General features: G+C 41.0%; 1 protein-coding gene across 1 annotated transcript; it reads right to left on the bottom strand.

Moving 5' to 3' along the window:
• Positions 1–1,577: 1,577 nt before the first annotated feature.
• Positions 1,578–22,516, bottom strand: LOC149089480 (retinol dehydrogenase 13-like). Its single transcript, XM_089238966.1, has 4 exons — positions 22,185–22,516; positions 13,285–13,527; positions 2,908–3,234; positions 1,578–2,075 (listed from the first exon to the last, which is right to left on the bottom strand). The coding sequence occupies exons 1-4, from the start codon at positions 22,336–22,338 to the stop codon at positions 1,717–1,719; spliced, it is 1,083 nt and encodes a 360-aa protein (XP_089095092.1). The 5' UTR covers positions 22,339–22,516; the 3' UTR covers positions 1,578–1,716.
• Positions 22,517–23,594: the final 1,078 nt, after the last annotated feature.

Below are 23,594 nucleotides of genomic sequence, written 5' to 3'. Positions count from 1 at the left end.
GGAATAAAGCGGAGGCGGACATTTTCTGTAGTGAATAGAGCAGAGGCAGACTTCAGCTGAGAATGAGGTGGAAGCAGGAAGGCACATTCAGCTGGTGAGGTGGAGGTAAACACCATCAGCTGCGATTGAAGCCGAGGAAGATATTTTCAGCTACGAATGGAGCCGAGGCAGCCACCATCAGCCATGGGCGGATCTTGTCCCGTATTTTCTGGGACAGTCCCGGTTTGTTTTTTGTTTTTTCTCTGTCCCGACTTTTTTGAAAAAAATTTCCAGGTTTTTCCCGTTTTTTAGTCGGCCGATCAAAACTACCTTGCTGTGCAGTTGTATTAATCCCATCCTCTAAACTGGTCTTCATCTAGTTCGATCATGACCTCCACAAGGGGGGGGGGCTGATGGAGCTCCAGCGCGGGTGAATTTGATCTCTTTTTTTCTAGATTAGCCCCGTGAAAAATCTGGCCGAGGGTTCACCAAGGACCCTATCCTAGGGGCAATATGATGCAGGAATTTTTTCCTAATTTTTCTTGAATTTGTTGCTTAATCAAAGACGCTGATACAGGTAATTTCAACCGATTGATTGAATGTGCAATATTATCATATAAAAGTTCCAAAAATTTCATGAAGTATCGCATTTCGCTTGGGGGAGGGGGGAACTAACTTGATCATTCTCCCCTCCTCCAATAGATTCACGTCTGCCGTCAGCTGCGAATAAAACCAAGGCAGATATCTCTAGCTTCAAATTGAGCGCAGACTGACATCATCAGCTGCGAATGTAGTGGAAGCAGGCACCATCAGCTGCGAATGCATTGGAAGCAGACACCATCAGCTGCGAATGTAGTGGATGCAGGCACCATCAGCTCTGCTAATGTAGTGGAAGCAGACACCATCAGCTGCGAATGTAGTAGAAGCAGAAACCATCAGCTCTGCGAATGTAGTGGAAGCAGACACCAGCAGCTGAGAGTATAGTGGAGGCAGACACCATCAGCTGCGAATGTAATCGAAGCAGAAACCATCAGCTGCGAATGTAGTAGAAGCAGAAATCATCAGCTGCGAATGTAGTAGAAGCAGAAACCATCAGCTCTGCTAATGTAGTGGAAGCAGACACCATCAGCTGCGAATGTAGTAGAAGCAGAAACCATCATCTCTGCGAATGTAGTGGAATCAGACACCATCAACTGCGAATGTAGTAGAAGCAGAAACCCATCAGCTGCGAATGTAGTAGAAGCAGAAACCCATCAGCTCTGCGAATGTAGTGAAAGCAGACACCATCAGCTGCGAATGTAGTGGAAGCAGAAACCATCATTTCTGCGAATGTAGTGGAAGCAGACACCATCAGCTGCGAATGTAGTGGAGGCAGACACCATCAGCTGCAAATGCAGTGGAGGCAGACACAATTAGGTTCGTTGAATCTTCCTATATTTTTGGGGACAATAAACTTTTCCCATATTATTTGGTCTTGGGAAGGTTGATTGTCCCATCGCCTCCCTCTGTATCGGCGCATGCTTTATTCATGAGCAATTGGAGCTCCAGGTTCCGGCCCCTATGATGAGAGACAATTTGTGTAGGAAATGAACTTTAAAAAGAATTCCACAGAAGTTTAATGTAATTTAGTTTACAGAGTTTTTTTTTTTTCTCAAACAAACAAATCATCATCATCATCATTATCAACAAACAGTTTGTATGTATAAAGCACACTCGAGTTTATTGGGAAGAGAGTATCTAGTCAGCCTGGCTGTTATCCTTGCCACCCTGGCTGTTTTCTTCAACCTCTTCCTCTGGCTCCTCTTCTTCTTCTTCGTCTTTGAGTTTGAGGGACATCCCCTTGGACAGGATGAGTTCGGACGTCCTGTCCCAGAGCTCCCTCATGTTCTTTTCGGTCCACTCCGAACTCCTGACGTCCTGCACCCGACAATCCTTGAACAGTTTGCCGGAGTCGCGTAGGATCTCTTTAGAGGACAGGCAGTACAGCAGGGTCTGGATTCCTTCTTCCGTCGTCCTGTAGAGGGCCTTGGCGCATGTCTGGTTGAGCTTGCCGAAGAATCCCTCCAGATTTTTGTACAGCCCTGTGTTTGAGTACCCTGGACGAAAGACAAGGATCCATTCATTACATAAGTTTTAAGAAATGAACCCGCATAAAACAGGGATGCCCAACCTTCAGGAGAGTGCGGGCCACTTAAATGACGTGGAAATGTATAGCGAGTTATTCAAGTGATCTGTTGTAAATATGTCGCGGGTCACTTGAGAGATCTGTAAATGTGCCACGGGCTGATGTGGAATTGCACCACGTGCCGTTCATCCGTTCGTGGGAAAATATGTCCTGGGTCGCTCAACTGATCTGTAAATAATATGCTACGGGTAGCTCAATTAATCTGTAAATATGCCGCGGTCGCACAGGTAATCTGTAAATATGCCGCGAGTCACACAGATGATCTGTAAATATGCCGCGAGTCACACAGATGATCTGTAAATGCGCTACGGGCTACTTGAGTGATGTGGCACTGCAGCACGAATCATTCAAGTGCTCCTGCATTGTGTTAGGGGTCACTCAAGTGATCTGTAAATATGTCACAAGTATTCTGTAAATACGCCGCGGGTCATTTGAGTGACGTGAAACTACACCGCAGATCACTTGAATGATATAGAACTGCACCACAGGTCACTCAAGCGATCCAAAAATGTGATGTGGGTCATTTGAGTGAAGTGAGACTGTGCCACAGGCTGGTTAAGTGCTCTGGCATTGTGTCACGGGTCATTCACGTGGCCGGTAAATGTTTTGCACGTCATCTGTAAATGTGTCGTTCAGTTCGCAAAATTAGGTTTGAGGGGACGGGGCCACATTAGATGACTGCGAGAGCCACATTCAGCCAGCGGACCACGGGCTAGGCCTCAACAACTCGGAACGAAACTTACCAGGATCCACGGAGAAAATGACGATTCCTTCCTCGAGGTATTTCTGCGCCAGCTCCTTGGTCATCATGTGCAGACTCAGCTTGCTGCTCCTGTACACGTTCCTCATGCTGTAGCTGGAGGTCTTGCCTTCGAGCTCGTCCATGTTCGGTATGTGGCCAGATCTCATTCCGCTGCACACGACGTTGACGATCCTCGAGGGGCTGATAGCCGTGCCGTGCTGCTGGAGCTTCTCGGCCAACAGGTTGACGAGCAGGAAGTGAGCGGCGTAATTGACGCCGTACATCAAATCTAGGTCGTCGGCAGTATGCTCTTTGCCGTACAGTATACCTATATATATAAAGACAACAACACACTCAATTATTAAGATGAAATATATACAGGGCGATCATAATTAAAGTCCCCGTGCTCTGTGTGTGTGTGTGTGTGTGTGTGTGTGTGTGTGTGTGGAATAGTTTTCTCTCAAAAAGTACTCATCCAAACACAGCCAAATCTTCAAGATGTTTTAATGAGGCTATAGGAGAGAGATTAATGCAGTAAAAAAAATGGTTAAATTTTTTACCACCAGGTGAAAAAAAATACCGTTTTTTAATAGCATTTTAGATTTTTTTAAGGTCCATACAGCGTATATACAGTCGAATCCCGTTATAACGAACCCCAAGAAACCGGAGAAATCACTTCGCTATAATGAAATTTCGTTATAAAGGAATTCCAGGTTTATGCATTGTTCCTATGTAAGCTTATCTGGGGGATTAGAAAAGTGTTCGTTAAAACGAGATTTTCGCTATATCGGTATTCGTTAAAACGAGATTTTCGCTATATCGGTATTCGTTAAAACGAGATTTTCGCTATATCGGTATTCGTTAAAACGAGATTTTCGCTATATCGGTATTCGTTAAAACGAGATTTTCGCTATATCGGTATTCGTTAAAACGAGATTTTCGCTATATCGGTATTCGCTAAAACGGGATTCGACTATGTTGCATACCAAGTTTCAATGGAATACGTCCACGATAACGAGCGCTGCATAGGTCTGAGCAGTGTCAGTATAATGACTGTTGGTCTGAGCAATGTCAGTAAAGTGAAACTACTCAGACAGCTGTTGCGTCCGTTCTACTAGACGCATTGCTTAAGCTGGGTTTTCCTAGGAACAGGTTTTCTGTGCCGCGTGTAACGTGAATAGCCCAGTGCGACGACACGCCGTCCACTCACCAATAAGAAAAGCAGCATAACTGTTCTCCTACAGAGTGCAATACGGCTCACGACAGCGATTTACGTCGGGCGTGAGTGGCCGACTGTTTTTCTGGAGGAGTCAAATGCTTCGTGCGCAGCGCGTTTTGCCGCTATTCACTCTTGTGTGTTTTTCTTTCCTTTCCCTTCAAACCGGAGCATGCATACGACAGAGTAGCTGAGGCCATATACTACAATATAGCCGCCCTGATCTGATGCGCCACGCTAGGAAAACACAAACGCGTAGCGTGATTATGTAACACGTTTCTTCCGGCGCAAAATGGTCTAATTCGGTTCACGCGGCGCAAAAACTTATTCTCTAGGAAAACTCGGCTTTAGGACCTCTAAGGACCTAAGGGATCTGATACATTCTTGTGATGGAATCACACACAGATTTGTATGAGGTAAAACTTCACCCTTCATTTCTTACAGATGCATCACTGCTGAACACATCATATTGCTGATAAGCATGTTTTACAGGAAAATGTTTGCCCGAATCCAACATAACCAACTTGAACACGACTACACAATATTCTATTAGGGGCCGTTCAAGTATTACGTCATCATCGATGGGGGGGGGGGGGTTGGATAATGCTTACGTCATCAACCACCCTCACACCGGGTCAGGATTCAGAGGGGCAGAGCTGATGACGAAATTTTGCTGACAAAGTGGGAGGGAGGAGGTCAAAAATGGCTAAAAATTTGCTTACGTAATACTTGAACGGCCCCTTACCCTTTAAGTCTAACATGTTGTTCATCTGCGGAATGAGAAGAATGCTACGCCGAGATCTGTCTTCAAGACTATCACATCGGCTTAAAGAAGGCTTGACAGGCTAGAGATATTATATTCATTTTGATGCTACTACTACTTAACTTAACCGTATATGCACCTCGTACACATTCCTCTACGGAATTTCTAAAGAATTAATACATGCCGAAATGTGTGTGCATGCTGTGAAGTTTGTTTCTGTGTAATGCTTGTTATGTCTGTGGTGCTGGAATCAATTTTTTTCGAACCATGAGTGAAATGTAGGCCTGTTGCTCTGTGGCGGGACTTTTTAACGGGGAGATCGACTCGCATTCGCGCCTCGAAGTTGGGAACCACCAAAAATCAAATTCAGGCAACGGTGGGGTTAGAACCTGGGGGCCCTCGCGACGCGAGTTCGTCACTACGATCACTGGACCGCTCATTTTGATGCTGCACACCGTTTTGAAACGATCAACCAATTTTACTTCAATAATCAAAGCAGATAGTTTTGTTTTTATTTGATAGGTGGCAGCACGGGTTCCAGTGCAGCTATTTTTCTCTCACGTACAATACTATTGTTGCACTGGAATTACTCTGCTGCCATCTTAATAATAAAAAAAAAACGCACAGCGTAAAATATCCCATTGCCCGTTTGTTTTAACTACGTTTGGTCATAGTCTACACACTGAAAAGTGATTTCTGAAATTCTGCAGAAAACATAAGAACATAGTAACCAGTGCCAGTGTTATGGTGCATGAGTTTTACACCGGTGTGCAGCAAGAAAATGAGAACTACGTAATATCATACCACATATTGTCCGTTTGGACGGTTCCGTATCGTCGGTTCTAAACGAATAACCAATTTTCATTCAACCAATTTCCAAGAAATTTTAATTTAAAAAGAAATTAATAAGTTTTAACAGATGGTTTTGTTTCTATTTCATAGGTAGCAGCACGGGTCCCAGCTTAAAGTTGTTTCTCGAACGCATGACGCGTTTAATAGAGCATAAACATGAAATACATAATGTGAATATGAACTTTTGCTCCCATTGTTTTGTTTTTTTTCTACCGATTCGCAAATTATTTCTCGAGTTATGGCCGTTTCAGCAGGATAAGCAAGTGCTAAACGTTATTTTGAAAGCAGTTGGTTCTCAGCGTGGTTCCTTATTAGTGCTATTCGTTGTTCGAAAATCACCGCAACATTGTTACTACTTAACAACTTAAACAGGACTGCAGCAGCATGGGCAAATGAATGGAGCATGACGTTTAGCGTTGATAAGTGCATGGTCGCTCATTTTGGTTCGAACAACCCACGGTTCTCTTACGAGTTGAATGGTATCACTATCCCGGATGCAACTAGGGTCACTAGGGTCAACTAGATTTGGGAATTCTCATTGACGAGCGCGGCTTAGGTTTTCTGAATATTGTTCGGCGGTGGTCGAAAAATCGAATAGAATGCTTGGTCTCATTTTGAAAAAAGGTCTCTTCGCGTTCTCCTAAAGTCATTCTTCCGCTTTTTCGAGGCTTAGTTCGTCCTGGACTGGAGTATGCTGTAAGGTTTTGGAGACCATACCTACAGAGGGACATAGACTTGGTTGAAGGGGTGCAGAGAAGAGCTATGCGTGTCTTTATTGGCACACGGGGCTTGAGTTATGAAGAGAGAGACTTCATTTTTTGAATATGTTTACATTGGATGAACGCAGGTGTCGAGGAGATATGATCGAAGTGTTCAAAATTTTCAATGGGATGGATAGGATGGACCATGAACTTTTAGTACACCGCCAATCGACTGCTTCTACAAGGGGACACCAGTATCAATTGGTGAGGGACAATGCAAGGCATGCAAGGCTATGGTGTCGGAATTTATTATATTATTCTATCTATTTTATTATAGGGAATTTTTCTCTTATAGGGTTGTTAATTAATGGAATAGCTTACCCCCGGAGGTAGTAAATTGTAACACAATTGACACGTTTAAAAAGAAATACGATAAACATGTTGGGGTTAATCGAGAAGCTCTATCCATACTTAAAATATAAGACAACCATAAGTATTCTTTATGGGTATTGTATAATATTTTATCATATGTATATATTGATTATAATTTGTGATAATTGCATTTTCAATTGGGTTGCTGTATTTTTGAAATATATGACATCCATATTTGTTATGGGCATCTTTTTCTCAGCCACTTCATTGGGCATTTTTCCTGTTGTGGCGTTGTATTTGTATTTGTATTTATCCATTAACTCACAAATAGTTTAAAAATTCATAAAAATCGAAGAAATTGTTATGTTTGAATGCGGTTTGCGAAAAAGTTATTTTCTCATAGACGGCGAATTCTTTCGGAGAAAAAAATAATAACAAGTTTAATTTTTTGTTGATAGAGGGCGTTGATCGAAAACAAATCACCGGAAATAATCAAATCAGAGTCCTATAAAATGAAGGGTGAACGATTAACAGCTCATTTCTGAACTTTCCTGTTACTGACGCTTGCATGAGGTTTTCATTGTGATGTTGGCATTCGTGGATAAAAGCACTATTGGTGAAGTAGTTCAATCTCAGCACGAATCGCCGGCTTCGTTTCTTTCAAACTGAGCGCAACTTTGGTCTATCGCCATGGGCAATTTACTACCGATTGAGTTGTGCCGGAAGTGTGGGTGTGAAGGAAAGCCAGTTCACGAACTGGCCGGCGAATGTAAGAATTTCGGAGACATTGGCCGTTGGTTAATATATTTAACGAAATTGGCCGATTCGCGAGGTGGCGGGCCCCCGTCACGTATTGGCTAATTTCGGGCTTTGGCAGTAAAATCCATATGCAAATAGCTACAGCTTTTCTTCCTTTCAAACCGAGCACGATTCAGGTCTATCGCCATGGAAAATATACTACCGTGTGAGTTGTCGGAAGTGAGAGTGTGTGTGTGTGTACCTAACAGTCTGATATGCGTGTGTAATATTGCTTCTGATTTTTCAGTGCTACCTACTTCAAAAGTGAAGTGAATGTAATGATTGAATATTTGCATCATTGTAGGCATGTTGCTCTCTGTGGCGAGAGACTTTTTAACGGGCAGATCAGCTCGCATGCGCACGAATCGGCTGAAGCTTTACGAACGTTTCGAACACAGACGAGATTTAAGAAAAATTCGATCCAATCACTCCTGCTGGACTTCCGTGCAGTGCGCCCTCTATTGACAAAATTTCAACTAATGGTTTTACCTGTAGCAAAAAAAAAAAAATCGCCCCCTCCCCTTTGTGAGAATAACTTTTGCAAACCACATTCAGATACAGTAAAACTCCCTCTTAAAACGGTCACCCCCTCTTTTACGACCAAACAATAATTTCCAGTTATGCACTTCAAATCCCTGATTAACGGTCACCCCCCCCCCCTCCTCTTTTGTGAACAAATGTGTTTTTTTTTTGTCCCGCCGGTTTCCGCAAAAGTGAGGTTTTACTTTATACGAATTCCTCCAATTTTTATGAACTTTTAAAAGATTCACGGGACACCCCTGTATGTACTACACGAAGTAAAACCCATCAAGTCAGGAAACAAAAAATTTTTTTTAAAAAAACCGCGCTCACAATAAACATCTCAACGACGTTCTCTGTCATCCTTGACTCGATCCATGCATTCGCAGCATCTTGCACAGAGATCCGAAGTAAAAACAAATCATCCTTGCCTCTCATCCTTTTCATTTTTTAAGTACGAAGAAACGGGGTCGAACGGTGGCCATTGCTTCCGCCGCCAGCTTTTTTTTTGTTGTTGTTGTTGTTGCTGACACGTGTAAAATTTTTTGAAGAGAAAAAAGGAGAAGGGTGAGAGAGAGAAGCGGAGATCTCTCGACATATTTCCCGTTAAAAAACAGCCGCGCGGTGCACAAGTTCAGTCAATGTCTGGTGCTAGAGGAAAAGTGACTACTATTCCAGGAACCCTCCAACCTCTCTCCACTACACTTGAAAAAAAAGTGCTCTGAAACTATGACGTCACGTATTTCTAACTACCCCCGTCGATACATACGTGTAATCTTCCACCCTCAACAACCAGAAAAGGCTCCAAATATAGTTCGTGCCTTCGTTTTGCAGATGAGAGAGAGAGGAGAGAACGAACATAGAAAAAAGTTCACTGACATGATGGAGGACGAGGTGATGTGAGAAGGTGTGTGTAGTTTCCGCATGAAAATCCCCCCATACTTCAGAAAGAAATAGTAGTCATATCTCCACATCATCATCAGCCTTTCTTTCTACTTTTTTTCTTTTACGCCGCTGTCAACGGGAAGGAAGTGCGTTGCTTTCACTGTAGTGCTCCAAATCATGTCCAGGTATGACCGTCTAAACCAGTGATCTTTAAACGCTGGCAAAGCAAATAATAATATTAATTTCATGCTGCCCACCGGTTTAAAACCAACAACCAGTTTTAATTTAAAAATTACAATGATTAGTTTTGTTTTTATTTGATAGGTGGCAGCAGGGACGATGTTTCTGGCGTAATAAAGCGTAACAAAAGTTATAGGAATTCTTTTACTATTATTTTTTCGCTGGTCCGCAGAATTGCTCACTTGACTTCGCCGATCCGCAAGTTAGAAAAAGGTGGAAGAACACTGGTTCTCTCTCTTCAGCGTTCCAGACATTACAGGCCTCAAATTGTTTTCTAGGAGCCCTAGTGGCAGCAAGTACCTAGCTTCACATACTTGCTGGTCCTAGATGTGAATCTGGATACACTGCGTGAATCTACATACCGCACATAGCGGAATCAAATGCCACTAATCTGCGGTATCTAGATTCACAGAGTAGTGTCTTAACGCCGCTGTGGTGGTTGAGCGGTCATAGTGACGAACTCGCATCGCGAGGACTCGGATTCAAACCCCACAGTGGTGGTCGACTGTGGGCTGATCTCCCCGTTAAAAAGTCTCGCCACAGAGAGCAACACTCCTACACAACGATTCAATTATTCAATCATTATACTTCACTCATGGTTAGAAAAATTGATGGCAGCACTATACACATAACAAGCATTACACAGAAACAAACTTCACGGAAGGTTCACTACAGGTACACACACATTCCAACATGTACCAGTTCGTTAGAAGTTCCGCAGAGGAATATGGACGAGGTGCATGTGGGGTTTAGTGGTGGTGTCTTAATAAGTGGGGATCAATGGAGCGAAGGAACCCTAGCCAAGCAGAGTGGGGGGAGCTATATTATTGGAGGATTCTATTTATATATTTAGATTATTTTTTTTCTTTAAATATGAATTTTCATCAATTCTGAATTTTCATCGATTCTGAAACTTTTCTCATTAAATATGAATTTTCATCGATTCTGAAACTTTTCTCATTAAATATGAATTTTCGTCGATTCTGAAACTTTTCTCACTAAATATGAATTTTCGTCGATTCTGAAACTTTTCTCACTAAATATGAATTTTCGTCGATTCTGAAACCTTTCTCACTAAATACGAATTTTCATAGATTCTGAAACCTTTCTCACTAAATATGAATTTTCGTCGATTCTGAAACTTTTCTCACTAAATATGAATTTTTCATTAATTCCGTGGGAAATTATTATTTTTTTACCAAATATTAATTTTTATTAGTTCTGGAAAATTATACTTCTTTCATTAAATATATAGATTTCTTTCAATTCTGAAATTATTTTTTTCATCAAATATGAATTTTCATGAATTTTGAGAAATTACTTTCCATTAAATATGAATTCTTATTGACTGAGAAATTACTTTCCATTAAATATGAATTCTTATTGACTGAGAAATTATTTTTTTTATTGGTTATGAATTTCATTAATTCAGAAATTATTACTCCATTATTTTAGAATTTCATTAACTTTGGGAAATCCCTTTTCAATTAAATATGAGTTCAATAAAATCAGAAATTATGTTATCATTGATTATGAATGTCATCATGTCTAACATTAATTCAGAAATAATTTTTTCGATGATTATAAATTCCATTAATTAAGAAATCATTTTTTTTCTTCATTAATTATGACTTCCCAGCAATCTCCCGAGATAGGTAGTGCAAATCCACTTACAGTCTTACAGTCCTATTATATATGCACTTATTATATCACGGGTTTCACTAATCTTGAAAAACAAACATCCCCCAAGGGTCGTGAAACTGATCTCGTAGTTGATTTTGGGTCGCGGCTGAAGAAGATTAAGCATCCCCTGCCCCTAGAACAAGGGTCTTCAACTATGCAGTTCATCACCATCAACAACCATTTGCAATCCACTGCTGGGTGAAGGTCCTCTAAAAAATTTTCCATTTTACTCTGTCTGATGCTTTAGCCACTTCCATGAAGCCCGAGGGCCAACAAGTCATATTAAGATAATAAGAATTGTAAGATGGTATCAAGATCCACTAGAGCCACAGTGATGTCTTAACGGGATGGCCAACAGGGCCCGAGTCGAGCATGGACTTCTAAATTATTGACGAATTTTATTCATTCTGACAAGGGCGTATTCCCCCGAAATGTGAGAAAATGACCGAAAAAAGGGAAAAAGATGGCCAAATCCATTGTTCTGTCACTTTGGTCCCCCCGCGAAATGAAAGTGGTCCCCCCCCCGAACGAAATTTCTGGCTACGCCCCTGCATTCTGAGAAATAGCTTTTTCCATTAAATATGAATTTTCATGTTGTTTCATTAAGTTTCTAAAATTAGTTATGAAATTGTTTCTCTCATTAAGTCTGAAATAATTTCCAAATTTAATTAGGGAATGAATTCTCTCAACTCTCGAAATACTTTTTCCAGTAATTATGAATTTTTAAAAATTATGAAATTATTTCTAAAATTAATTATCAAATTGTTTCTAAAATTAATTATCAGATTGTTTCTAAAATTAATTATCAAGTTGTTTCTGAAATTAATTATCAAATTGCTTCTAAAATTAATTATCAAATTGTTTCTAAAATTAATTATCAAGTTGTTTCTAAAATTAATTATCAAATTGTTTCTGAAATTAATTATCAAATTGTTTCTAAAATTAATTATCAAGTTGTTTCTGAAATTAATTATCAAATTGTTTCTAAAATTAATTATCAAGTTGTTTCTGAAATTAATTATCAAACTGTTTCTAAAATTAATTATCAAGTTGTTTCTAAAATTAATTATCAAATTGTTTCTAAAATTATTTATCAAGTTGTTTCTGAAATTAATTATAAAATTGTTTCTAAAATTAATTATGAAATATTTCTCTTATCAACCTTGAAATAATTTCTAAAATTAATCATAAAATTATTTCTAAAATTAATCATAAAATTATTTCTCTCATTAATTTTGATATTATATCTAAAATTATGAAATTACTGAAATTATTTCAGATGTTATTTCTTTCACGAATTATTTAATTATTTTTTCATAAAAAAATTTGTCATCAATATTACCAAATTATATCTTCGGATAATTCTGGGAATACTTTGTTCATTATTTGTAAGTTTTCATCAATGAAAAAAATTATTTCTCTCATTAATTCCGAAATAATTTCTGAAGTTAATTATGAAATTTTCCTTCCATTGGTGTTACAACGAACCTAAGCAATCAATCGATCCCTCCCGACGTACCATAGTATCGTGCCTACCCTGGGCTAGACTTCGGTAATGAGCTTCTTTCTTGTGTGTGGGGGTTCTATGTGTGCATAACCATCTCAACATCATGGGTCCTTGGGCCAAGTGACGTTCTGAGGCCCCATACATAGCTGGATGTAGCAGCTTACATATTTACTCCCGAAAATCATAGCACCAGATCTCATCATGTAGACACGAGGGCGTCCTTCATGGACACGAGGCCCCTGGCCATGCCGACGTAGGTTAAGTCGGCTCTAGTTCCATTGACAGGTCTGCTGGATCCTGATAGTAGTCATATTTTTTCCCAACATATTTCATTTAAAAGTTTCATTTCTTCACAGCTCTCTGTGTCCCCCCCCCCTCCCTTCACCACTTGTTGTGGCTCCCCTTTCATCTGATTTTCATCCGCAGTCTCATTAGGATATCCCCAGTGCCGTCTTAAGGCATGGGTCCACCCGGGCACGGCCCAGGGGCCTCAAGCGAAGAGTGGTCTCACAAAAATGAGATCTGGTTGAAATTTTCGAGAATTTGTTTTGTAGGGCCTCAGAAAAATCAATTGGCCCGGGGGCCCATGATACTCTTAAGACGGCCCTGGATATCCCAGGACCACAAGGGGGATCATATAGCCCATTGGTTGAGAACCGCTGCTTTAGACAACTCAGAACACACCAACTTCAGACAACTCAGAACACACCAGCCTCAGACAACTCAGAACACACCAGCTTCAGACAACTCAGAACACACCAGCTTCAGACAACTCAGAACACACCAGCTTCAGACAACTCAGAAAACACACCAGCTTCAACCATAGATATTGATTTATATACCTGCGTTGTTGACGATCGCATCTATCCTGCTCTCGGAATCGACGAGGTCGCGACAGAAGTCGTAAACTGAATCGAGGCTCGTGAGGTCGCAGAACATCGTCCTTATGTTCAGTGACCCCGTTTTGCTGCGTAGGAAAAACGCCGTCGAGTCCCTTCTGGCTTTGGTTCTGCAAGCGGCGACGACGCGGGCTCCTCGTTTCGCCAATTCCACCGACAGTGTCCTTCCCAAGCCGGAACTACCACCTGAGAAATAAGCATTGCAACATTAGAAAGTAAACCATGAATTAAAATAAATTAATAAGGAATCTATTTATGGAAATGAAATTCATCACTCATCTTAGGCTGTAATTAAGTGTGCATTAATCAAAGGGATGCGAAAAATCGTGACTTTTTTCGTAGATTCAAGAAAGATTGGAACGTAATATCGTCAGGACGAAATGTCAAAGAACATTTGACAGTCAGTAAAGCAATGCTTCCTGACCCTTTTTCGTACATTTTAGACCTTTTTTTTTTTTCTTGTGCCCCACACCCGCGTCTTAATTAGCCCCATCCAAGAGCGAAACTCTTTCTACTTAATGCATTGATATAATGGGTAAATTTTGGATGTACAAAAACTTTATAATTGTGGATCTGCGGATCCCCATCTAGATACCCATCAGCCTCCCCTCTTGCGGTTGTTCTGCTTGGATAGCTAGAAAATTAGGAAATTCTTGAGCTTCTCTCGTGACACTTAGGTGCCACCCATGGCCCCCCCACAAGGGATGGGCTGACAAGGCTCCAGCCCTTGGACCCGGGATGAGTCTCATCATTTTTTTTGGTTTTCACGCTATAAATTCACCATAAAGGGGCCAGTAAAAGATCCCAGACTAGGAGCCCTGCTTAAGGATGTGGGAGACATGGTGCCACTCCAAGGTTGCTAGCATCATAGCAAGACTACTTACTAAGCCATTTATGGGAATAATTTCAAACACCCTATTGATGCACATTAACATCCACCCGCTGTCCACACCTACTTTACATAACTTGGGCAGTATCGTATAGTAGCGGTCCGACATAAACAAGGTGCCACCTAGGGTCTCGCAATTTAAGAGGGACCTCGTAGATGTTGTAAATGTCATTCGCAACAGGAGAAAAAATTATAATTTGGTAAATCATCGTATTAGAAGCTTTATAAATGAAAGTTGTCTGGGCATCGCGAGAGGCGCATTTATGGTTTTGCCGCCTGCTGGCTACGCGAATTTTGCCGCCCTTCTCCCATCATTTTAGTCAAATCTTCTTTACTCTTTCCTTGAATTGGCCACTTTTTACTATAACCCGCTTGGTTTTACCTCCCCTCCCGCTCCATTCACGCAAGTACGCACACGTCTTTCTTTTATTCATTCACATGCTCTTGCACACTGTTTTAGTCGTTCACATGCTTGGTTACTCACGTGCTTTCACGCTGTTTTGGTCACTCACAGGCTTGCACAATGCTTTGGTCACTCATATGCATAGGCGACGGAACCCCTTGAGTGCAGGCTTGAGTCCCGTATATACGGGACGAACGGTGGTTTCTACAGCCCCCTCCGTGTTTTCTTCATGTCGGCGCCTCTGCTCACACACAAGTTTTGGTTTCACAGGTTCTGCTCACACTTGGTCACTCCATACTTGCACACGCTTTATGTCATTCTTTTCTCACTCACGTGCTCGAAAACTTTCTAGATCATTCTTTTGGTCACACTTACCTAGTCCCTTGCTGTCTGGGCAGAGGTGGATTTATTGAAGCTTATATTCATTTTGCCGCCCTTCTCCTATTCTACTAATTTTCTTGGGAACTTGATCATCAAATTTGCCACCCTTCTGAACTTGCCGCCTGCTGTTTTCTGCCTTTTGAAGTCACGCTTTCTGCCTTGGCGCAGTGGGCGTGGTCTCGGATCTACTGCGTGACGTCACTGCTCAAACACTTTCTTTTTAGCAGATGACATCAACGAAACGTGATGCTGCCTTAATTTTAGTTGTTTACTTTACTGTTTCAAATGAATGATCTCTCGTTTATGATATTGTTTTGTTGTCACGAGGTATTTTTACAATCTTTTTATCTATATATATATATAAAAAATTGATTTTGTGTGTGTGTGTGTGTGACAATTTTAGATCGATCATCGCCAAATTTTGCATATATATCAAACAGGGCCCGGATTGAACGATAGGTTACTTAAAACAGTCTGTCAAAGCAGGGCAAATGCCCGAAACGGGCGAAAAACCTGTCAGGCAACAATGCACTCAACAAGCTATTTTGGGAGTCCTTTTTTAAACAATGAGAAATGATTTTTACAATGAAAACAGTAAATCCTGTAATAATATGTATGAGGTAATATTTTTCGGGCATGTAAACATTCGGAGATTCGTCCGGCCCTGTTTGGTACTACGACGCTGCTCACTCAAGTGATCTGAGCATATGCCGCTGGTCCCTTCAGTGATCTGGAAATGTGCCCCGGGTCACCTAAGTGATATGGAACTGCACCGTGGGTCAATTTCGTCACTCAAGTCATCTGTAAAGGTGCCGCTTAGTTAATTTTCAAAAAAAAAAAATTAGTTTTGAGGTCGCGTTCCACATCGTGTGAATCAGAGGGTCGCGTTTGGCCCCGGGGCCCCATAGGTTGAGCATGTATGTATTAAACGGAAGACGCTAGAAGAAAGTAATGCATATTTTTAAATGTTGTTTACAGTGAGTGTTGCGACTGGGAGAATAAATTCTAATTTTGTGTATAGCGAGCTGCTCCCTCTCTCTCCCAGACCCTTAGCTTCAGCCTGATTATGCAGATGTCGGTAATCACAGCCAAGAGGAGTATATGCGCGTGTTTCATTTTATATTTAATCTCCTACTACTTCAAATGCGGCAAGAAGTAACTATTTTTGAACTCCACCCTCGCAGTTTACTCTCTTAGTGCTCTTTATTTTATTTTTTTTTATCGGGAAGGACATGGTGGTGACTCTCTTGCTCTCTCTTTGGGAACTTACCAAAGAATTATAATATTACCATGGTAGGCCAGAGAGTGCTTTTTTTTTCCTCACGTACTCTCCTTGAGATTTCGCATTGGATGGCATTTTACTTCCATTACTGATCGATGGTGAACTGAAAGAATTCGCTCGATTCACCTTGTTTTTTTCAATCCCTGTTATTCATCTCTCGCTCACTTCCCTCTTAAATAGCCTCTTCAGTCTAAACATTATTCCGGCAAGAGATTATCTGTACCCTCTTCAGTTGATAGACAGGTATAAACAAAAGACGACGGAAAGAGCGTTTGAATATAACCCATGGGCCCTTTCCCCCCTACGCTCATAGACTCGAATCAGGCCTGGGCGCCCTGCCAGACCCCAAGCTGAGGAACGTCAAAATCTAGTGTCCCGATCAACTCGGAATGAACATTCGAGTACTTATTACAATCTGCCAAACCCTCCCCCCCCCCTTTTTTTTTCTCAAAGAATAAGTTATCGTCGTTAAAACAGACGAACTGACAGTTGATTCTAAACTATTTACTTGGTCTATGACGGAAACGAGAAAAAAATAAAGCGTGGCTTTAGCTTCAAACAGCATTCCTCTAGCAAGTTCTACCAAGCATTCCCTCGTATATCACAATATGCAATGTTTTGAGCAGCTAAAAAAGCTGGATCCGGGTAGAGATACTTGAATATCCAGGCTGACTCACTCGCCATCTTTGAGCCATTATTATCAATATATACAAAAAATCGGCTGTTTCCCCCCTATTCTGCTTTTTTTTTTTTCCTTAACGATTTCCGAAATACCGCTTAGCGTGGTAAACTTGTTCTTTGCTCAAAGATGGATGACGAGTTCGCTCTTTTTTATATGGTCCTTAAAAACGGGGCATGTCCATCCCCCCATACGAGGATGGGGCTGGCTCCAGTCTGGGGAACCAGGTGTGATTCTCGTGAGTTTGTTTTCCATACCTTAAAATTCACTATAGAGAGTCTCGTGAGAAGTCTGGTTGGGGAAGCCCAGCCTAGGATCCCTGATGCAGGAGGGGGGTGGGGAAGTCTGGTTGGGGAAGCCCAGCCTAGGATCCCTGATGCAGGAGGGGGGGTGGGGAAGTCTGGTTGGGGAAGCCCAGCCTAGGATCCCTGATGCAGGAGGGGGGTGGGGAAGTCTGGTTTGGGAAGCCCAGCCTAGGATCCCTGATGCAGGAGGGGGGTAGGGGAAGTCTGGTTTGGGAAGCCCAGCCTAGGATCTCTGATGCAGGAGGGGGTGGGGGAAGCATGGTCCAGGGATTCTCACTTTAGAATTAAATAATATTTGAGAAAAATCAGAACAAGTGTTTCCGTTTTTAAATTTTTCGCTGTATATAAAAAGCCACTCTCCCCCCGACTTAAGTTCCTCAGACCAATTGTGCGTAAAAAATTCGATTTCGAAGCGACGAAAACGGGGGACATCCAGCTGATTATAGCCAATAATAACCGCCAAGTAGAGAGCAGATCAACTTTGTCAAAGAATATGGAGAAGTCTTCAACGAATAAGGCAAGTATACGAAAAAATACAAATTTTGTGGGGAAAATACAAATTTCTATGGAAAAAATTCTTCAATGGGGAAAATGCAAATTTCGATTTTTGGTGCAATTTTTTTTTCTTTTTTGTATATTCTATTTTTCCTTATTCGTTGATGACTTCTTAATAAAAAATAATAACCGTCTAGCACAGAAATTTCCGGAAAATGTGCCGCGCACTGCCACGAGAGTGGCCGGATATATATGTACGGCGAAATATCTCAAGAGTCAGTCACATTACATTGAAAAATAGTGACAATAATTTCCTTTTCAAGTCTATGCCTCTTCTTTTACTACAACTACTACCTCTTGAGGGTGGGTTCATGCACCTCGTTCATCTGCGGGATTTCTAACCAATCGGTACATGCCGGAATGCGTGGGCCCCTCTGACATACTCGTGTTGTTAGAGTTGTGCTTGTTTCGTGTTTTTGTTGGTGCTGCCATCCGTCGTCCATGTCTTGGAGTAATGTGTATTGCCAAAAGAAGAGCAGGCTCTGGTGAGATGGATTTGAGCATTTCGTCCACGCTTGTCTTGGATGAAGAAAAATGTATGGGGTGTCTCATAAATTCGTAAATAGATTGAAAATTCATGAAAATTGAAGAAATTGGTATATGAATGCGGTTCGCGGAAAAGTTATTCTCCGGGGGGGGGGGGGGAAGGAATCTTTTTGGTACACGGAAAAAAATTGGTTCAAATTTTTCTTGATAGAGGGCGTTGCACGAAAGCAAATCGGAAGTGATTGGACAGGAACATTTCTTCAATCTCTTCTGTGTCCGAAACGTTCGTAAAGCTTTGATTCGTGGCTAAGGTAAAACAACTTCACCAATATTGCTTAAACCCCCAACGCCAACATCACGATGAAAACTTAATGCACGCGCTAGTAACAGGGAAATTCAGATATGTTAACCATTACACCAAGCATTTTATAGGACTCTGATTTACATATTTCCAGTGATTTGCCTTCGTGCAGCGAGTGCCCTCTATCGAGAAAAATTTGAACTTGTTCCCCCCCACCCCGCATAGAAAAAAAAATTTCAGGCCTATAGACAAATAACCAAGTAATAATAATAATAATAAATAACCTGACACGCGTTTCAACCTTCCTGGGTGCCGTTATCAAAGCTTCAAATGTTACATGTCACGTCAGATCATTGTGTGTCGTTACTTTTCCATATCAACATCCCCGAATTGAACCAGATTTTGATTATGCAGCGTCTTTGATTTTAAACCTAAATATTAGCCTTGCAAATGAAATTCCAGGCCGAGTTTCGCAGGTTGTAATTTCTATGATTAACTTTTCATAATCCCGGTGGTATAGTGAAATCGCGTAAAGCAGGGGGGGGGGGGGGTCCTCAAACTTTTTCTCACCCGTGGCGCCCCTTTCCCTTGCAATGCTTATCCGTGAGCTCCACCGGCTCCCCTAGAGTTGTTTAACAAAGAAATATTTTGGAAAAACCTTTGTCAGGGTCACATGGTTTGAGAAACCCGGGCGTAAAGCGAAGGATACCTGTACCCTCGAAAGTTGCATCTAACTAAATCCATGACGTCTCTCGAATAAATTGGAGAACAAACTCTTAAGGGGATTTGGTGCACGCAAATTTTCCAAAAAAAACACATTTTCCAGTTTTTCAATTTTTAAATATATTATGAAATATTCTGCGTCTAACTGTGTTTAAGTTTTTGTTCTACCTGTATTCAAAATATTTTTAATGTATTTTTACATTAACTGTGCTGGCAGGCATTACACATGCTAATGTTTTACACTATAAGATGCGTTTATCTCAAAACTATGTTTATTGTTAGATAAGGAACATATTTTCGAACACCGCTCATTATTCAAATGTCATGAAACTTTGTGTGCCTGTCAACACTATAGTGTTACATACTTTAACACGAGCTTTTAGGATTTTAATTGTTGGTTGTTTTTTTTTTAATCGAAATTTGGCTCCAACAACAAGCAACTTTTTTCAAAAATCACATCAAAATTTGCACATATTTTGTGCCATAAAATATTTTAAAATAATTTTAATAAAAAACTCCTCGTGTTAAAGTGTGTAACACTACAGTGGTGAGAGACATACAAAAGTTTCAATACATTTGAATCAGCGGTGTTGGAAAAAAATATCTAACAATAAACATAGTTTCGAGAAAAACGCATTTTATAGTGAAAAACATTAGCATGTGTAATGCCTGCCAGCACAGTTAATGTAAAAACACATTAAAAATATTTTTATTACAGGTAGAACAAAAACTTGAACACAGTTAGACGCAGAAAATTTCATAGTATTTAAAAATTGGAAAATGTGTTTTTTTGGAAAATTTGCGTGCACGAACCCCCTTAAACGATCACGGGCGAAATATTTCGTGGAATAAATTCAATCCAGTGGTCTCTGTGGTTTTTTTTCCATCTCCTCAACATAGTGAAGCTTTATTGTTTTATTGTAGCCGTATGATCCGAATGTTTCCCCCCCCCCGTTTTTTTTATACTCCTGTTAGTGGCCCCCCCACATATAATGTATTTTTCTACTATATACAATGTAAGAACGAAAGAGAACACGTAGGATGAGGGAGGGAAATATAAATATCCTGTGCATATGTACTCTTATCTACTTATCTATTATACCGTGGGTTTTTTTTCCCTCTTCCTTTTTCTAACGTGCGCTTAGGTTAGGACAAGGTTACCATATTTATCGCAGATTCGTCAAATAGAGGTCATCCGAAATCGTTGCTAAAAGCTTGTAAGCGAAGGGGTTAATTGACGGAATTGGCCAAGAAACTCCATATACAATGCTGTAGGGGGGGGGGGGGAAACAGTTCCGATAAAACTCAACTGGATTGGGGATGGTTAGAAAGAAAGAAGAAAGTTTTTAATTGCACAGGTTTTTGAACCCGGTTGGCGGCACAATGATTGGTTCTCAGAGGTTTTCGAACTACGAGGCCCTCCCCCCACGGTCACCCATTCAAAAAAAAGTCTCTCCGCACAGAGCCGGCAGTCCTCCAAACACGATAATTACATCTAACATGGAAATTCAGATATTTGAAATTTTTTGCTTCAAAATATGGAAGACAGATGGCAGGGCCGGACGGAAATAGAGGGGAACGGGAGAGGGCAACTGACCCCGGGCTGCAAAATTTAGGGGAGGTGGCAGTTTTACGTGAGAACAAAGAACACCGTTACAAAATTATCGAATTTTAAAGTTGTGGGGACGGCAAAAATCCTAGTTAGACACCCTGCAGGTGGCATCACCAGTATAACACGAAATAAGCATTACTCTGAAAACGTGAACACGTCAGGAACACAAGTTTCTCACACACACACACACAACAAGCCTCCTGCATGTACCACAATTCGTTAGAAATTCCCCAGAAGAATGTTTGCGAGGTGGAGATGTACGGTTAATCAAGTAGTAGTAATTACACAGAAAATAAATTTCGTAAACAACCATAATTCATGGTACATAATACTGCATACAGTTTTGTCTCTCCGACGTGTATTCATTTCCATTTTGCTTCTATTATCCCCCATGGCCCTCCCACATCCTGGAGCAGAGCCCCTAGGCTGGAACCTTCGGCGGGTCCCCGTGCCAGACTTTCCACGGGGCCCCTTCTATGGTTAATTTACAGTGTGAGAGAACAAAAAACGATGGCAATGCAAGATTCATTGAAAGACTAGTTATTTGTGGAGATGTGAAGATTACAAGGAAGAGAAAAGTCATCACTGCCCCCACGGGGACTCGAACCCCGGTCTCTTGCTTACCGGACGAGTGCTCTCTCCCTACCATCTAAGCAGATAGGATGTTTCAACCTTGGAGCGGAGCGTATATATATATATATATGTTGAAAGGCTCCGTACATGGACGGGGCGGCAGCAATCAACTAATAGCTCGTTAATGACATAGGTCACCAGATGGCCACATGCATATAGAAATGTCCTCTCCACTTGCCAATACAAGATTCATTGAAAGACTGGTTATTTGTGGAGATGAAGATTACAAGGAAGAAAATTCATCGCTGCCCCCACGGGGACTCGAACCCCCCAGTCTCCCGCTTGCCGGACGAGTGCTCTACCATCTAAGCTATGGAAGCAGTTGGAATGTTTCACCCTTGGAGCGTATATATAAGTTGAAAGGCTCCGTAAATGGACGGGGAGCGGCAATAATCAACTAATAGCTCGTTAATGAATGATGACAATAGTCCCGGTCCCTAGGACTAGAGCCTTGCAAACCCCGCCCTTATGGGGGGCATGATTATCCCCTCCGAACAAAGATACCTTAAGCAAATACTTTTTGCTATTCTTTAAACTTTACTCACTCTGTATTAGCGAGATAAATTTAAAAAGAAAATTGAATTTCACATTTACCCGTGACAACGATAGTTTTTCCATCGAACCTGGCGTCAGCATCGCAGTACTCGGTAGTCCTGATGAAATTCCTGATCAGGAACAGAAGACCACCGACCACAGCAAGTGGGAAGATCAGTATGAAGGCGTAAACCGACAACGTTCCCTCCAACATAATTCGAAGTAAGGTTTATATGCGGTTCCTAATTGTCGTCTTAATATCGAAATACGACGGGACGGCGATTCGATGGCGATGATATCGAAAAAAAAAATAATAATATCACGGCGTGTGGGGGGAAGTCGCTGCGTTGGAAGAACCACGGCGGGAACCCTGTAACGACTGACGAAGAACCGAGGAATGAATCTTCTCCACGGTGGAATCCGGCGCCAACACATTCCCAGTCACGCCTAAAAAAAAAACCCCCATCATCCCACTAAAATTCCACTGATTTATGAATAAAGATTGGAGGCGACTTTGCGGGAAAAAGAGACGTTGAGGAAAAAAAGGGCTTACGCGAGTTATAGGACTAATGCCAGGCTGTTTTGGAGGGCGTCGTGTAATAAAGCGCTTTTTCCTCCTACTGTAATGTAGATAATAAGAATTTAATCTCTCAGTCACCTACCCGCGAACTTCGATTATTCAGTCAAAAATATTCTTTTAACCGTAATCTTGACGAGAACCGGAATATGCAAATGGGCTAACGCTTTCATTGCCTGAAGCTGTCTTTGTCGGTGTGAAAGTTCAATTATACAATGCACAGTCGATGCTCGTCATATAACGACACAGGTCCCAAATATTTTCACAATTCCGCGCGCCATATTATCTTATATCCAATATAACAACCGGTAAACATCATTCAATCCATTACAACGACCGATCTCAGCTCGCCCCCCCCCCCTTCCCGTTATTTTTTTTTTTTTTTTTTTTTTTCTGTGTTTTTGCAAAGAAATAGACAGAATCTGTGGTTTGGTATAAAGTAGAAACTCGATTATCCGGCCTAGTTTAAAATTGCAATATTGCCTTTCCACATTTGTGTAATCAATGATGAACAGTAAAACAAGTTTAAATAATTTTTGTAAGAACTTAGTCTACGTTTTACGTTTATGTTCTGTTCATCTTGAAAGTGTTTCAAGTGTTCAAGTTATTTTTAATGTACAGCAGGGTTTTTCCCAACCTTTTTGATGTCGTAGACCCTTTACGTGAAGGTCAAGGCACTTAGTTGCTTTCCTATGAAATCCAATATATATATATAAACGTATATATATATATATATAGAAAAATGTACAAAATGAACGTATGAAAATTTGAAATTTGTCAAAACACACCAATACCAGCGCCATAGGCAGCTGTAGTCTGGAAAGCAAAAATCAAAATTCCAAAAGGAAAAAAATATAGAATTCAAAAATGAGAAATTCAAAAAAGAATTCAAA

The sequence above is a fragment of the Pholcus phalangioides genome, unplaced genomic scaffold (assembly GCF_987345545.1).
Source record: "Pholcus phalangioides strain wild (caught in Gottingen) unplaced genomic scaffold, Ppha-v1.0 ptg000002l_1, whole genome shotgun sequence".
Classification (NCBI taxonomy): domain Eukaryota; kingdom Metazoa; phylum Arthropoda; class Arachnida; order Araneae; family Pholcidae; genus Pholcus; species Pholcus phalangioides.
This window is presented reverse-complemented; position numbering and strand designations above follow the sequence as displayed.